This window comes from Choloepus didactylus, chromosome 21 (genome assembly GCF_015220235.1).
Source record: "Choloepus didactylus isolate mChoDid1 chromosome 21, mChoDid1.pri, whole genome shotgun sequence".
NCBI lineage: Eukaryota > Metazoa > Chordata > Mammalia > Pilosa > Megalonychidae > Choloepus > Choloepus didactylus.
Genome location: NC_051327.1, coordinates 15,734,179 through 15,752,766, shown reverse-complemented (window position 1 = coordinate 15,752,766; position 18,588 = coordinate 15,734,179). Strand labels below are relative to the sequence as shown.

Genomic DNA, 18,588 nt, shown 5'->3' with positions numbered 1-18,588 from the left:
CCAGCTGTGGCAGGGTCCAAGAGCGACAGGCAGTAATCAGTTGTGCAGTCGTGTGTCTTCTACGTGCCAGCAGTGAGCAATCAAAGGAGAAGTTCCAAGCCTTTTAGCTTTTGTGTGCAGCCCTGCATCGGATCCCCCTTCCCCACACCGGGCTTACCCTCTATCACATTGAACTAGTGGCATCATATCTGGCTCTTTTACTTGATCTTGTCCCACAGTGAGTGGTTTCCCTCTGGTCTGGCTGGAGTTAGGGTTTCCTCCCTGCAACCAGGAAAACCTCTACTCTTACAATGATTCAGGGTTCCCTGTCACCCTCCCTTTGAGAACTTTTGTGTCTACCTCCCCTTCTTTCCAGTATATAAGCCTTTAATTTAACAAAAATAGTCACTCATTATACTTATTATTTGTACCTCCAACTACTAATGTACACTCTACTTGATGGCAGGAATTAGAACTGTTCTATCTGTATCTTTGGCATCTGGAACAGACCCTGGCCAAATAATAGCTGCTAAGTTGACATAGTACTTTTAAGCCATATCTTCTGACTAGGTTGCAAAATGCACTGTCCTAAACCATTAAGAATACACTTACCACCATCGAGTGCTGGGAATGTAAAATGATGCTACTACTTGGGAAAAAAAAAAAAAAAGCTAGGCAGTTTCGTAAAAATGTATTCAGAATATATTAAAAAGGAAGAAAGAGCTAAAATCAAAGAACTAATGGAACAACTAAAGAAGCTAGAAAATGATCAGCAAACTAATCCTAAAGCAAGTAGAAGAAAAGAAATAACAAGTATTAAAGCAGAAATAAATGATATGGACAACAACAACAAAAAAAAACAGAATAAATAAAACCACAGTTAGTTCTTTGAGAAGATCAACAAGATTGACAAACACTTATCTAGACTGACAAAGAAAAAAAGAGAGAAGACCCAAATAAACAAAATAATAAATGAGAGAGGGGACATTCCTGCAGATCCAGAAGAAATTAAAAAAATCATAAGAGGATACTATGAACAACTGTATGTCAACAAACTAGACAATTTAGAGGAAATGGATAATTTCCTGGAAACACATGAAAAACCTAGACTGACCAGAGAAGAAACAGAAGACCTCAACAACCAATCACAAGTAAAGAGATCCAATTAGTCATCAAAAAGCTCCCTACAAATAAAAGTCCAGGGCCAGATGACTTCACAGGGGAATGCTACCAAACTTTCCAAAAAGAATAGACACCATTCCTACTCAAACTCTTTTAAAAAATGGAAGAAAATGGAACACTACCCAACTCATTTTATGAAGCCAACATCCCCGTAAAACCAAAACCAGATAAAGATGCTACAAGAAAGGAAAACTACAGGCCAATCACCCTAATGACTATAGATGCAAAAATTCTCAACAAAATACTTGCAAATCAAATCCAAAGACACATTAAAAAAATCATACACCAAGACCAAGTGGGGTTCATCCCAGGCATGCAAGGTTGGTTCAACATAAGAAAATCAATCAATGTAACACAACACATTAACAAATCAAAAGAGAAAAATCAAATGATCATCTCAATAGATGCTGAAAAAGCATTTGACAAAATCCAACATCCCTTTTTGATAAAAGCACTTCAAAAGGTAGGAATTGAAGGAAACTTCCTCAATATGATAAAGAGCATATATGAAAAACCCACAGCCAGCATAGTACTCAATGGTGAGAGACTGAAAGCCTTCCCTCTAAGATCAGGAACAAGACAAGGATGCCCGCTGTCACCAGTATTATTCAACATTGTGCTGGAAGTGCTAGCCAGGGCAATCTGGCAAGACAAAGAAATAAAAGGCATCCAAATTGGAAAGGAAGAAGTAAAACTGTCATTATTTGCAGATGATATGATCTTATATTTGGAAAACCCTGAGAAATCAATGACACACTTCTTGAGCTAATAAACAAACTCAGCAAAGTGGCGGGATACAAGATTAATGCACATAAGTCAGTAATGTCCCTATACACTAGAAATGACCTAACTGAAGAGGCAATCAAGAAAAAGATTCCATTCACTATAGCAACTAAAAAAAATCAAGTACCTAGGAATAAACTTAACCAAAGATGTGAAAGACCTATACACAGAAAATTACATAACTTTACTAAAAGAAATAAAAGGCGACCTAAAAAGATAGAAGGATACTCTGAGTTCATGGATAGGGAGGTTAAACATCGTTAAGATGTCAATCCTACCCAAACTGATCTACAAAATCTATGCAATATCAATCAAAATTCCAACAACTACTTTGTAGACTTGGAAAAGCTAGTTATCAAATTTATTTGGAAGGGAAAGGGGCCTCAAATTGCTAAAAACATTCTAAAAAAGAAAAATGAAGTGGGAGGACTTACACTTCCTGGCATTGAAGCCTACATTTGAAACCACAGTAGTCAAAACAGCCTAGTATTGGCACAAAGATAGACATATGATCATTGGAATCTAATTGAGAATTTGGAAATAGACCCCCAGATTTATGGTCAACCGATTTTTGATAAGGCCCCCAAATCCACTGAACTGGGACAGAACAGTCTCTTCAACAAACGGGGCTGGGGGAACTGGATATCCATATCCAAAAAAATGAAAGAGGAAACCTACTTCACTCCCTATACAAAAATTAACTCAAAGTGGATCAAAGACCTCAATATAAGAGATAGTACCACAAAACTCCTAGAAGATAACACAGGGAAACATCTTCAAGACCTTGTATTAGGAGGTCGCTTCTTAGACCTTACACCCAAAGCAAAAGCAACAAAAGAAAAAATAGATAAACGGGAACTCCTCAAACTTAAAAGCTTCTGTACGTCAAAGGAATTTGTCAAAAAGGTAAAGAGGCAGCCAATTCAATGGGAGATAATATTTGGAAACCATGTATCGATTAGAGACTGGTATCTTGCATATGTAAAGAAATCCTACAACTGAACGACAATAGTACAAACAGCCCAATTATAAAATGGGCAAAAGATATGAAAAGACATTTCTCTAAGGAGGAAATACAAATGGCTAAAAAACACATGAAAAAATGTTCATCTTCACTAGCTGTTAGGGAGATGCAAATCAAGACCACAGTGAGATATCATCTCACACCAGTAAGAATGGCTGCCATTAAACAAACAGGAAACTGTAAATGCTGGAGATGATGAACACTTATTCATTGCTGGTGGGACTGAATAATGGTACAGCCACTGTGGAAGACAGTTTCGTGGTTCCTCAGAAAACTAAATATTGAGTTACCCTACAATCCAACAATTTCACTTCTCAGTATATAACCAGAAGATCTGAAAGCAGAGACATGAACAGATATTTGCACACCGATGTTCACAGTGGCATTGTTTACAATTCCCAAGAGACAGAAACAATCCAAATATGCTTCAACAGATGAGTGGATAGACAAAACGTGGTATATATGTACGATGGAATACTATGCAGCAGTTAGAAGGAATGAGGTAGTGAAACATGTGACAATATGGATGAACCTTGAAGACATAATGCTGAGTGAAACAAGCCAGACACAAAAGGAGACATTGTATGTTACCACTAATGTGAACTCTGTGAAAAATGTAAAATTAAGTGTCTTATAATGTAGAATATAGGGGACCTAGAGATAGAAGTTAATGAGGGGGAATGATAATCTAATATGTACAGATATGATAATGAGGGTGAATTTACTGGTACGGGAATGGGCAGGTGTGACTATGGTTTGTTAATGGGATTATAAGTATCAATGATGCACTGAAGGTGAACATGTTTGTAACAGGTTGTTGAAAGCAAGTAACCCACAGAGTAGCACCACAAACCTAAATAAGTGTTAGCATGATATACTTATAAGGTATGACACTGGTGAAGAGGGTTAACAACAGAGTGGTGTATGGAAAAAATACCCATTACAGATTAAAGACTCTATTTAATAGGAATATCTTACCAACACTACACTAATACTAGGGTTGAATAATCAGCAGCTTGATAAAAGCTCTGGGATGTATTCTGTTATGATAATTGTTTAAAGTTGAGGATGATGATTGTACAGCTAAGAGAAGACAATGTAAGAAACTGACCATTTATCTTGGGATAGAACATATATTAAGGGAAATTAGGAACCCACTACTTAATAAATCAAGCCCTTGACTTGAGACTTGCTCTTGTGAAATTTAGGTTTGTAAATAGGAGGCTGAGCCCTCCTATATTTATGCTTAAGAGGCGCCTTCAGGCAACCTTTTTGTTGCTCAGATGTAGCCTTTCTCTCTCTAAGCCCAACTCAGCAAATAAATTCATTAACCTCCCCCCCACCATGAGGGACATGATTCCCAGGGGAATGAATCTCCCTGGCGACGGGGGACATGACTCCTAGGAATGAGCCTGGCCCTGGCAGTGAGGGACTGAAAGTGCCCACTTGACTAAAAGGGGGAGAAAAGAAAGGTAACAAGCTGATGTCACGGTGGCTGAGAGATCCCAAATAGAGTCGAGAGGCTATCCTGGAGGTTTCTCTTACGCAAGCTCCAGCTAGACATCTCAAATGACCACAGTATGCCATGCCCTCACCAAAAGTAGTCTCTACCTGAGGTTCTATAAAAGACGCACTCATTAAGTTTTATCTTTCAGAAACTTAAATCCACCAGAGTGTTCTATGCCAGAGAAGTCCTAAAACCCAGAGGCAATAGCCTCTTTAAGAACAACAATGAGATGCAGCCCCCTTCCCCATGCTGTCGACACCCCCTTTCAATCTGAACAAGTTAGGATGCTCACTGCCTAGAAACCCCTGAAGATGGAGAAAGAGATTGAGAGGAAGGGGTAGCAACAAACAAGATAAGATTGAACAAAGGTCTATGGATACTGAAACTTTATATAATTGTATATATTTTTTGGATGCTGGGGTGCTGCAATGGCTGGAAGAAGGTAAACGGCATGTGCCCTGAAAGTCTTCACTTTTCTGTATATACTTTGTATTGCAAAATAAGGAAAGAACTGAAATTGTGGAACTGTAACCCATTACAATTTTTGAAATTACCTATACAACTGCTTGTTGAGCTGTACATCGAAAGTTAACATCTTCCTATATGTGTGTTATTTTTTAAAATAATGGAAATAGGTGAAGTTGTGGAACTGTGATCCGTGACATTCTTTGAAGTTTGTTCTCTAATTACTTGTTAAATCGTACCTTGAAAGTTATCACTGTTATGTATATATGTTAAAGTTCACAATAAAAAATGCATTAAAAAAAGAGAAAAAAATACATGCAGAAATTTACTGTATATCCCACGGCTAGTTATTTACCCAAGAGAGATGATAATACAGCGACACAAAGACTTGTACAGGGATGGGGATAACAGCATTACTGTGAAACATCCAAAACCTGAATTCAATCCAAACATCCAGCAGATGACGAATGGATTAAAAAAAATGTGGATTATCTGTACAAGGGATTAGTGTTCAGCAATAAAAAATGTAATACATACAGGTGATGGTTCAATGGGGATGAACCTCAAAAACATTAAGCTAAATGAAAGAAGCCAACTTCTAAGGGCCACAAATTGCATTGTTCCAGTTACATGAAACGTCCAAAAATGGCAAATCTATGGAGACAGAAAGAAGATTAGTAGTTGCCTGGAGCTGTGAGTGGGAATGGGGATTGACTGTAAATGGGCACAAGGGATCATTTTATGGTAACAAAAATATTCTAAAATTGATTGTGTTAATGGTTGCACAATACTGTAGGTGTATTAAAAGAACTGAGCTGTATGCTTATAACAGATGAATTTTATGGTGTGTAAATTATATCACAATAAAGCTGTTAAAAATCAAAGTGGATAAAAAACCCATAGAAATATTAGATATACTAAGAGAACATTAGCAGTTCAGAATATGAAGCCTCTGAGTTCAGCATTGAATCTACTCTTAGAACATCTTTCTATAGAGAGTCTTCTTGAGGACCGTGCAATACAGAAATCTAAGGGGCAGCTCTTAAACTTTATTGTAACATTACAAGGTCTGGAACTCTCTGTGTAAAAGATGTCAGTACTCTCTGTTTAGTCAAAATAGAGAAAGTAAAGGTTCAGATGATGGAATTTGAACCCATCTCATAAAGAGGGTAAGGTGAGAGATTCTCAAAAATTCTGACTTTCCACTCATCAGCAAAGATTTATTTGTGGATTATTTTGGGGTCCTTAATGTTGGCCTCAGGCTTCTAAGTTTGTAAGTAGTGGGCCATTATGTTTAATCCTCAGTTTTAACACTGTCATATCATCCAGTGATTTATAATATACATTTAATCACAGCATCCCATTACACCATAGAAATATCGACTAACTTCTGCGTTATCTTGGTTGTTCCTTTACTTAATGTTTCAATCAAACACTTAGCTGTCTTAAGCCACTAAGTGCGGTAATTTATAGCAGCCTTAGGAAACTATTACAGGGGTTGAGGCTGGCAAAGTCAGGGAGAAAGGAGAGAGCAGCCTTAAGTGGTTAAGGTTAAAATATCTTACTTTAGCAAATTTTATAAAAACTCATCACTAGGACCTCTCCCGATGGCTTGGAAGGGGCCATCCAAGGGGGAAGACTTGAAGTTTAAGCTTCATTAGCTTTGTGGCAAATGAACCAAAACTCCAACTCTTTATCTAACTGATATTACCAGTTTTTATTAATTAGGTCATGAGCTATAGCGAAGACCTTAAGAGCATTTCTTTCTCATTTTAAATAGGGATATTATAAAAATTTCAGCAGATATAGAAAAGTACACAGAAGAAAAAAGAAATTACCCATAATCCCATTACCCAGAAGTAAGCTCTATTAACATTTTGAAAAAAGTGTGCACACACACACACACATCCACACATAATTTTTACAAACAAAATTGGAATCTTACTACTGTATGGTTTGCATTCTGTTTTATTCACTTAATATTAATTTTTTTCTTTTTTTAAACTCTCCATATCTTATTTGCTCTTGTTAGATTATCGTTCCCCCTTTACTAGTTGCTGTTTGTGTCTATGTCCCATATATTCTACAATATAAAATATTTATTTTACATTTTTCACAGAGTTCACATTAGTGGTAGCATACAATATCCTTCTTTTTGTGTCTGGCTTTTTCACTCAGCATTATGTCTTCAAGGTTCATCCATTAACATTAATTTTTGTGCATTCCTCCACACAATCAAAAACTTGATTTTTAAATGAGTATATAATATTCTATCCTACGTATATACCATCATTTAACCATAATATTATTGCACAGTTTTTTCCTATTATAAATAACACGACAATGCTTGTCCATGAACATAAATACATAAGTGCATGTTTGGTTACTTCCATGTTATGGAATCATACAGGTAGAAAACCCCGGCAAAAAGATGAAAATTCCTTTAGGATTCTTGCAACATATTACAAATAGCCTCTCGGACTGAGGGAGGCCACGTCATCTGATCATTATAAGCACCGTTAATCATTGTTTGCAGCCTGGACTTAGTGACTCACTTCCAAAGAACAGAACGTGGAAAGGGAAAAATTGCAACTTTAGAACGGAAACCTGGCAGACCCTTCCCTAACCAAATGGTTGACGTAGCCTCGGCCCTCTCTGATATCACAGCCCTGATAAAAAGGTGAAGAGAAGGGCACTCTCACTTCTGTGCTCTTCTTTCCAAAAATCCATCACCCCAGTGTACACACGAGGAAGACATCAGAGAAGCCAAATCAAGGAAGATTCTACAAAATACCTGATCAGTACTCTTCAAAGCCCTCAAAGTCACAAAAAATAAGGAAAGACTGAGAAACTGTCACAGCTCAGAGGAGATTAAGGAGACATGACAACTAAATGCAAGGTGGGATCATAGGATGAATCCTGGAATAGAAAAAGGACGTTAGTAGGAAAAAACGGATGAAATCTGACGTTGGCTCCCAGTCATGGACTGACTTTAATCTGTCACTTGCGACAAATGTACCACAGCTGCAGAAGACATAAACAATACAGGAACCTGGGTGAAGGGTATATGGGAACTCGGGGCTAGCTTGGCAACTTTTCTGTAAACAGTAAAAATATTCCTAAAAACACCTGAAACTGTGGAACTGTAACCCATACCATACTTTGAAATTTCCTCTATAACTACTTGTTAAACTGCACTTTAAAATTTATCACTTTTCTGCATATATGTTATATTTCACAATAAAAAAAATGTTAAAAAAAGTATTCCTAAATAAAAAGTACATTGAACAGAATAAAACTTTTGGTTTCTCTCCCATGAAAATTCCATAGCCTGCATCTAATGCGTCAGTGAGACCTATCAACTGTCCCTTCATCAGATCTGCCTATTTTGACCCCTTCTTCCCATCTCCACCACTCCCAGCCTGGTCCAGCTCACCCAAATCCCTCACCCAAATCTCCCACCCAAACCACAGCCCCAGCTGCTCCCTCTCCTGCCCCGTTAATCAAGGTTCACATAGTCACCACTCTTTCACTCAAATCCTTCCAGTGGCTTTCTGATATGTCGAGGAAAAAAAAATCCAAAGTCCTTACTGTGGTCCACTGGGCCCAGTATGATGTGGCCACAGGTGGCCTCCTGAACCATTGCTCTGACCACTTCCTCCTCACCCGGTTCCAGCACAACTGAACTTCTTGACATGCCTTGGAAATACCAGCCTGGTTCCGCTGCAGGGGCTTTGCACAAATTGTTCTCACTGCCTTGAACCCTCTGCCCCTGCTGATGGTCTGGCTGGCTTCCTCACTTCTTCCGGGGCTTTGCTCAAAAGGCAGCTGCCAAGACTTCTCTAAACTATTTTTTCTTAATTTCGTCATAACATTTAATCATAGTTCAGAAAGAGCTGCATGAGTAACTTTCTCTGAGGAGATACATTGACTCTGTGTAGGCTGCAGTTATTTTGGGGTGGGGCTTTTTAAGTTAAATTAACCTATTTTTCTATTCTGAAAATGATAAAAATAATATTTGGTGGAAATACTTGGGTCACAATGTTTATTTTTTAAGTTTTTATTACCAAAAAAAAAAAAAGTAAAAATCCAGTAAATATGAAAAATCTAAGAATTTTCCCCTAAGCTTTCATAAGGCAAAAATTTTTTCCCCAATTCTATTTTATTTCAACTTAAAATAAGTCCCATTTCCAGTCTGGTTGTTGAGATGCATTTGCCGCCAAATGGCTGAGAATAAATACAACAAGAAAGCAAAAGCTGTAAAGCTAAGAGCATGCAATAGGCTCTAAGAGAAAGTCTCAGAAATACCCAGAGTGGCAACAAAGAATGTTTGGCCAGAATTTTCAGTTCTTTCAGTCATCCCTGTCCTGTGCTCCATGCTTAAGGATGTGCATGAACTCAGTGTAGGTGACGTTCCCCTTTTTGTCAGCAGGTGCTTCTCCATACAGCTCATCCACATCCTTGTCTGTGAACCGATCCTCTTGGTTGTCAGCAGCTCTCTCAAGTTATCCTCCTGGATGGTGCCAGTTGCTTCTTCATCAAAGCAAGCAAAAGCATTTCCAACGACATCTTCTGGGTCTGTTTAACTTTTCACTAAGCACTGTGAGAAAGAAACATGGTGAAATATATGGACTCTGGAGCCCCATTCATCATGGCATCCAGATATTCCTCAGCTGGATTTTTCCCCAGGTAGGCCAGCATCCCATGCAAGTCTTCTCGTCAATGAAACCATCTCTGTTCTGATCAGTCATGTCGAAGGCCTCTTTGAACTCCTGAACTTGTGACAGGTCAAACACGGCAAACACGTTGGATTTTGGACACTAAGAGTATTTCTTGGTCTTTGCCTTGCTGCCCGACATGGTGGTGGGTAAAACCCCGTGCAGCCGGAAGGATCCGAGCACTTCACTGTGGCTACTGAGGCAGGTTGGATGTAGGAAAAACATCTTGCAGACTCGGAGGCACCTTTGGTCTTGGTACATGGAGTGGGGTTTCAGGCTCCTGAAACCCCAGGTGGCTGGACAGAGCAGGATACAGTGTTTGTGTTCAACCACGTGGCATGGACCAACCACAATAACCAGTCCTTAACTGGAATGTTTATTCAGCCTATCGCAATAGCTTACTCACAAACCTTAACTGACAGGTTTATAACCAATCACAAGAATGTATAGGCAACCAATTGCAATAGCCTGCTTACAATACTTAATTTGAATGCTTACTAACCAATTACAATGTACTGACATCTCAAACCCCACCTCCCTTTGTTTAATCTAATAAAAACCCAAGTGCCAAACAACCTGGCCATGTTTCCTGCTCAATTATATTGGCACTCACCCCTTGAGCATGTATTTCTCTTCCTTTTCAATAAACTTTATTACTTGCTTATATCTTCTTGTGTCATGTTTGAATTTTCTTGCAATGAGATGGCAAGCCTGGAAGGTAGCTCCGGTAACATCTTCCTTGAGAACAGAGCTCCAGTGACACTACCTTACACCCCGAGAATCGCTAAAACTGTAACACTTCCGGCCTCTGTTCAGCCTTTAAACTATTTCTTTTCTTTTTTTCAATGCAATTTTATTGAGATATATTCACATGCCATATCATCCATCCAAAGTATACAATCAGTGGCTCACAGTGTCATCATACAGTTGTGTACCGATCATCCCTAAACTATTTCTTGATCCTCCTTTTCTTCATAATATTTTATTTACTGACAAATGTATGCACATGTAGAACATGTCCATTGTCTGTCTCCTTAGATAGAATCTTAGAGCTATGCGAGGAGGCCCGTACCCATCAATCTCAAGTCTTGTAGCTCAAGTGCCAAGAAAAGGGCCTAGATTTATGAGGCACTTTGAGACTACGTGTCAAATGAAGGAATGTGATCAGCTCTTGGTCAATGTTCTTGGGTAAGACATGTCTAGTTTTCCTCAAACAGACCTGATGCTTTCTTTCAAAATGTATTCCATGATTTTTTTTCACCATTTTTCTTTAGAACCAGATAATCCAGGATAATATCCCCATCTCAACATCCATAAATTAAATCACAAAATCAAATAAGGCAACAGTCACAGACGCCAGCACTCAGGTCATCAATATCTTTGGAGGCCACTGTTCAATAGGCTGCCTGTGCTGGTTTGTATATTTACGTCCCCCAGAAAAAGCCATATTCTTTAATGCATTCTTGTGGGGGCAGACATATTAGTGTCGATTGGGTTGGAACCTATTGGTTCAGTGTTTCCATGGACATGTGACCCACCCAACTGTAGGTGATAACTCTGGATAATTTCCATGGAGGTGTGGCCCCGCCCATTCAGCCTGTGCCTTGTTTAGTTTGCTGGAGCACTATATAAGCTCAGACAGAAGGAGCTCATAGTGAACTGGAGTTGAGAGACATTTTGAAGATGGTGGTTGGAAGCTGATGCAGACATTTTGGAGAACGCCATTTTGAAACGCAACCTGGAAGCAAGCAGACATCAGCCACGTGGCTTCCCAGCTAACAGAGGTTTTCCAGATGCCAATGGCTTTTCTCCAGTGAAGGTACCCTTTGTTTATGGACACTTTATGGCCTTAAGACTACAACTGTGTAACCAAATAAGCCCCCTTTATAAAAGCCAGTCCATTTCTGTTGTTTTGCTTTCTGGCAGCATTAGCAAATTAGAACACTGCCTTTTTTTTTTTTTTTAATCTTTGTAATTAAATTTTTTTTTTTTAAGAGAAATAGTAGGTTTACAGAAAGAACATGCAGAAAATACTGACTTCCCATCTACCTGTCCCCATTTTTATCATTTGGCATTAGTGTGGTACCTTTGTTATAATTGATGAGTGAATATTAGAATAACTGTACTACCATAATAGCTTACATTAGGGTTTACTGCTTGTGCTTGTACAGTCCTATGGTTGTTTTTTGTCTTAAATTTTTGTTCTGGCAACATACATACCACCAAAATTTCCTCTTTTAACTACATTCAGATATATAATTCAGTGTAGGTAATTACATTCACAATGTTGTGCTATCATCACCACCATCCATTACCAAAACTTTTCCATCACCCCAAACAGAAACTCTAGACCAATTAAGCACTAACTCCCCATTCCCTTCTGGTAACCTGTATTCTAGTTTCTGACTCTATGAATTTGCTTATCAGTGAGATCATACAATATTTGTTTTTTTGTGTTTGATTTATTTCACTCAACTTGATGTCTTCAAGGTTCATTCATCTTGTTACATGTAAAAGACCTACATTACTTTTCATGGCTGAATAATATTCCATTGTATGTATATACCATATTTTGTTTATCCATTCATCTGTTGATGGACACTTGGCTTGCTTCCACCTTCTGGCAATTGTGAAGAATGCTGCTATGAATATCAGCGTGCAAATATCTGTTCAAGTCTCTGCTTTCAATTATTTTGAGTATATATCTAGAAGTGGGATTGCTATGCTGCTTTTAAGATTTTATTTTTGTATTTGGCTTTCAGCAGATTAATATGATGGGTCTAGGCGTGTGTGTGTGTGTGTGTGTGTGTACGTGTATTTGGTATTTTGCCAGCTGGCCCAAAAATGTTCTTTATAGAAAAAGAAAAATAAATATCTTTATATATTTTTTCTGGTCCTGGATCCAATCCATGTTGTCCTGTCTCTTTAATCTCCTTCAATCCGGAACAGTTTCTCAAAATGACTGCCTTTCATGACATTAACATTCTTTAAAAGTCCAGCCCAGATGTTTTGTAGTATGTCCTTCAGTGTGGGTTGGTCTGATGTGTCCTCCACTTAGATTCAGGTTACACATTTTTGGCAGGAAAGCCACGGAAAAAGAGTTGTTCTTTCTCTGCATCCTAGCAGGAGACACATGATGTCAGTAAGTCCCATTGTTTGGTGATATGAATTTTACTACTTGATTGAAGTACTGTGTGGTAGTTTGCAGCTGTATGTACCCCAGAAAAGGCCATGTTCTTTTAATCCCTTCCTATGGGTGTAGACCTATTGTGGAACCCTTTGATTAGGTTATTTCAGTTGAGATGTGACCCACCTCACTCAAGATAGACTCTTACTGGAGTCCTTTATAAGAGGATAAAACACATACAGAAGCTAAGAGATGAAATGGAGAGAGAAACTCCCAGAGAAGCTTAGAGAAAAAGCCACAGATGAAGCCAGAAGATGAAGCAACGAAACCCAGGGCAGAAGGACCAGCAGTCGTCGCCATGTGCCCTGCTACCTGACAGAGGAACCCAAGCTCGCCAGTAACTAGACGTCAGAGAAGGTATCGTCCTGCTGATGCCTTAACTGGGACATTTTCATGGCCTTAGAACTGTAAATTTGTAAGCTAATAAATCCACATTGTTAAAAACCAGTCCATTTCTGGTATATTGTATTTCAGCAGCTTTAGCAAACCAAAACATAGTGTCTATCAGTTTTCTCCACTGTAAAGTTCCTGGTTTTCCCTTTTTAATCAATAAGTATCTTGTGATGAGATACTTTGAGGTTATGAAATTCCTGTTTCTCATCAAATTCTCACCTATAAGGTAAAGTTCACATTTCAGATGTGAACAGATGCATGTAAAAGAGATTAATAATTTACCTTTGGATTTAGACAGAAAAATATTCTCAAACAAGGTAATAAAGAGGACTTCATTAAAATTGTAAGATCTGGAAAGCCTAAACTCATATATATAAAGAAAAAACAACTCAAATAAATTATCTACAAGCCCATGGGATATGCTTGACAGAGAAGATGTAAAACTGACAGCAAATATCAGAAGTGGCATTGAAGCATTTCACAGTTCGGTAATTTCGACAATGGCAATTGAACATTCTGTAGAAATTTAAGCCATCTCACCATGGACTCCAGAGCAGACATGAGGAAATTCACCACCATCCTTCTCTCCGAGGACTCCTTGTCTTTCATCGGCAGGGTGGACATTTCTACTTGGGCCATGGTCCCTATGCAAGACAAGTAATAAGAAAGTGAATGGTGGAAATCCATGATATCCTTCTAAACACAAGTTTTAGAGCCTGTGAGGGATCTCAACAGATCTCCTAGTTCTAATCTTCCTTTTAGAGTTGAAGAAACTGACATTTAAAGACACTACGTGATTTGTCCAAGATTTACTGTATAAGAACTGTAACTTTTTCATGTAGTATATGTTCCGCTAAACCTAGACATCACCTCCCCACAAAATAAATTCAGGTATTATGCCAGAAAAGCATGTTAATATGTCCAGGATGGAGACTGGGGAGGAAATGTAACTTATTTACCCGATGATGTTTTGTCAGGTTTTAACAGGGCAGTTCCAGATACCAACTGAGGTTCCGCATGACACACCAAAGGAGATAAATGGGTTTTATGTACTAAAGATAGGAAGAGGAAATTTCTTCTTCCTTTCCCCAGTAGGACTCACCCTTGCATAAAAGCTAACTCTTAAGTTTAGCCAAACTTTAAATCAAGTTACTTAAGAAATTTCTTCCAAAAATTTCTCAGAAATCTTAAAATAGTTTACTGAAACAGAACTTGCAGATTAAAAACTTGTCAGAAATGTCACCCCCTTCCCCGATATTTGGCTTACTTATATTTGTGTGCAAAAGATAAACAGATCAACATAAAGAAGGAAGACTGAAGATGGAAGGGAGTGGAGGGTGATGGTCCAGAAGGCTTTTGCAAATATTCACAAAATATTCTTGCTGAATATGTGGTTCAATTCAAATGCCCCCTGGAGAGGTGGTGTGGCTCCGTGACTCGCTCTGAGCAGTGAAGTGAGTGGAAGGGACATCTCCTCCGTGCAAAGCCTTCTCCACATGCCTTCTAACTCTGCAACGTTCCCATGGCTACCACTCCATCAGCCTGAGTTCCAGACTGGAGACAATGTGGAACAGACCAACAACCAACTCACAGGAGACGTTTTGGGTGAGCAAGCAATACTCTCTTGATTAAGCCACTGAAATCTGGTGATTTCAACCAAAACACAGCTCAGGCCCGTCTAGACCGACATGGAAGGCTGACAAGGAATTCCAAAAATGTACCTATCTATACAAATTCTCTGAAGACACTGGAGTATCCCCTCATTACAGCTATCATCTTCCTGAGAACACAGACTAGCTCTTCCGGTGCCATTAGGATGCATGCAAATGGGTTGGGCTAACATCTTTAAAAATTGATTTCCCTATTTTAAAAGGGAATGGGTGGGGAGAGTCTGACTTCATAGGCCATCTTAATTAAAAAGCATGATTTGGGCGTGAAAAAGTAAGGAAATACACGCACTTCATTTGAAACTTTTAAAAATAAATATTTTTTTTAATTAGAGAAGATATAGGTTTACAGAAAAATCATGCAGGAAATACAGAGTTCCTATATATCACTCCTATTATTAACTCCATGCATTAGTGGGGTACCTTTGTTACAAGTGATGACAGAATATTATTATAATTAATTGTACTATTAACTATAGTCCACAGTTCACATTAGGGTTCACTGTGTTGTACAGTCCTCTGTCACTTTTTAAAAAATTCTTTTATTCTAGTAACGTATGTACAACTTAAAACTTTCCCTTTTTAACCACATTCAAATATATAATTCAGTGGTTTTAATGACGTTCACAATGTCATGTTACTATTGCCACCACTCACCACCACACGTAAACTTTTCTGTAACCCCCAAATAGAAATTTTATACAATTTAGGCATTAACTCCTCCTTCCCTACCTCCATCCTGGCCCCTGGTAACTTGTATTCTGGTTTCTGACTCTACGAATTTGCTCAGTCTAATTATTTCTTATCAGTGAGATCAAACAATATCTGTCCTTTTGTGTCTGGCTTATTTCACTCAAAATAATGTCTTCAAGATTCACTTGTGCTGTCGCATGTATCAGGATTTCATTCCTTTTTACGACTGAATAATAATCCATTGTCTGGATAGACCGTATGTGTTTATCCATTAATTCGTTGACGGACGCTTAAGTTGCTTCCATCTTTTGGCAAGGTCTGTGAATAATGCTGCTATAAACATCAGTGTGTCACTCTGAAACTTTTAAAATAAAAATTATCTTAAATGAAACTCTTCTCATTATCACACTCATATCTAAGAACAAATAGAAGCTATTTTGTTTTTCATAGCAAGGGTCAGAAAAAGCAGCACCCAGCAAGCGAATGTGTAGGTCTTAGAAAGTCATCTTTCTAGCACTGTAGATGCCATGATGACCACTTAGTGAATTAGCCAAGGAAGTGTGTATTAGAGAGATGTAGCTGCAGAGCCATGTTATTTGTCCGTTCACCAGAACATTCCTTGGATTCTGCTCCATTCTTATTTCAGAAGCTCAGAATATTTCCATTCATAATCTTATTTTTCCTTTAATATTCCAGTGAGAGAAAAAGGAGTAGATGTATTCACATCTACAAACTCAGCTGTAGTCCAAACAAAGCTAGAACATAAACCAGGACACTTTGCTGATAATTGCTGCTATCACTTCTCGCCTTAATTTGCCGTGATGTAATGATGTCACTCACACTCAGTGTGTGCTAAGAAATGGGAGTGGGAGAGAAAAACCAGAGGACACTGTCAGACTTTTCAGGGGGAGGCAACATAGCACCTTGTGATGGAAAGAACCTTGGGAAAGACCAACTAGTCGCGCTTGATGGGGAAGGGTGCATTTTGTTTGGGGCTTTCTGCCCTCCATAGGAGAGAATGTCATATCCCAGGCTCCCAGCTCTTGCTTGCTCCTAAGACGGATCATTATGAAGTGGGATGACAGGGAGTGCCTAAGGCATTTACGACTATTTCTCTCCCTCTCTTTCTTTATTTAACTTTTTATTTTCTAATGCTTTCAAACTTACAGAACAATTACAACAGTACTACAAACCCCTTAAAGAGAACTCCAACATATTCCACTCCCCGATATCCAGATTCACCAATTTTAACATTTTGCCACATTTGCTGCACATTTTAGCTTTCTTCCCATTATTCTATCAGTACATCTATCTACCCATCTATCTGTGCATTTATCTGTCTGTCTGTCAATCCATTTTCTGAACACTTGAGTGCAGGTCGTATACATTCTGCTTCATGAACACTTAATACTGCCAGGTACATTTCCTAAAAACAAGGAAATTCACTTATGTGTAGTTCTCAAGTTCCAGAAATTTAACATTGATATAAAGCTTAGAGTCTATATTCCATTTTTTTCTTATGTCCCAGTAATGTCCTTTTGAGCCTTCACTCCTCGCTTGTTAGATTCTGTCCAGGATCATATATTGCATTTAATGGTCACGGTCTCTTTATTTTCTCTTTGTTTTTTTTTTTTTTTTAAACTGTGGGAACATATATACAACATAATCTTTGCCAGCTCAGTCACTCCCAAGCAAACCATTCAGTGGGATGAATCACATTTGTTAGGTTGTGGTACACTCATCAGCTTCCATTACTAAAACTTTTCCCTCTTCCAAACAGAAACCATGCATCTATTTTGCATTAACTCCGGGTTCCCCCTGCCCCTTGCCCCTGGCGACCTGTACTCTAATTTCTGTTCTAGGAGCTTGCACATTCTCTGATATTTTCTTTGTAGTTTCCATGACTTAAACATAGCATCCTAAATCTGTAACAATCTTGTTTGCTTTGATACCAACTTAACTTCGATAGTATATACAAACTGTGTTCCTATACACCCCTGTCCCCTCACCTTTATGTTGTTCTTGTCACAAATTACATGTTTATACATTATGAGTCCCAAACCACAGATTTATCATTCCATTTTACGCATTTTCCTTTTAGATGCAGTAAGACGTAAAAAGTGGAGTTACAAACTAAACACACAACAGCCCTGGCACTGGTATTTACCCATGTTGTTGACCCCACCCTCACTAGGACCTTTATTTCTTCGTGGGGCTTTGATCTGTTGTCTATTGTCCTTTCCTTTCAACCTGCAGAGCTCTCTTTAGCATCTCTTGCAGGATTGGTCTAGTGGTGACGGACTTCCTCAGCTTGTGTTTATCTGGGAATGTCTTAATCTCCCCCTTTTTTTTTTTTTTTGGCTTGGAAGGGCCTTCTTTGGAACTGTTTATTGCAGTTATTATTTAAGCAAAGTAAGAGCTGCAGGCAAAAATAAGTATATTGAAACCTAAACAGAAAAACAAAAGTAAAAATTGGTATTAAATTATATCAGTAGAGTCTCTTTAATAACTTTAATAATTGTTATCTCTAAATCTTTCCAGAAAAGGGCATTACAGTTTTTCAGTTTAATGCAAACATTTCTTACAAAAAAGTCAGCCCTATTGTTGAAGCTATAATACAAATTATTAATTACTAGCACAATCCTACAAAAGCACAATGAAGAACATTTTATTTAAGTAAAAAGAAGGCAATATATTATTGGAGAATAAGTCCAACAAACAGATTTTTTTCTCTCTCCATATCTACTTCATTGATATTTTTATAGGTTAATTTCTAAACAAATGCATATTTTCTAGAAATGATGAAAGTAAGCCATGTTTTGCTGAGGAATACTATTATACACATACCACACAGTTAATTTACAGCAGATACTAGTTTGTCAAGCTTCAGAAGGCTAAATGATAAGCTGTGAGTTCAGCAGGGTCCAGCTAGTTGTTTTTCCTTGCCCTGGAGAACTCGGTGGCACGTACTGATGATAGACCACCTTGTT

The 18,588-nt window shown here is 38.3% G+C and overlaps 1 protein-coding gene and 1 pseudogene across 3 annotated transcripts in view; both read right to left on the bottom strand.

Moving 5' to 3' along the window:
• GTF2IRD2B (GTF2I repeat domain containing 2B) overlaps positions 1–18,588 on the bottom strand; it is a 100,945-nt gene that overhangs the window by 52,823 nt on the left and 29,534 nt on the right. For all 3 annotated transcript variants that reach the window (XM_037815406.1, XM_037815407.1, XM_037815408.1), the window contains exon 2: positions 13,779–13,882. In XM_037815406.1, the coding sequence (XP_037671334.1) occupies positions 13,779–13,882 (104 nt within the window). The remainder of the gene's footprint in view (positions 1–13,778; positions 13,883–18,588) is intronic.
• Positions 9,052–10,600, bottom strand: LOC119518002 (annotated as a pseudogene).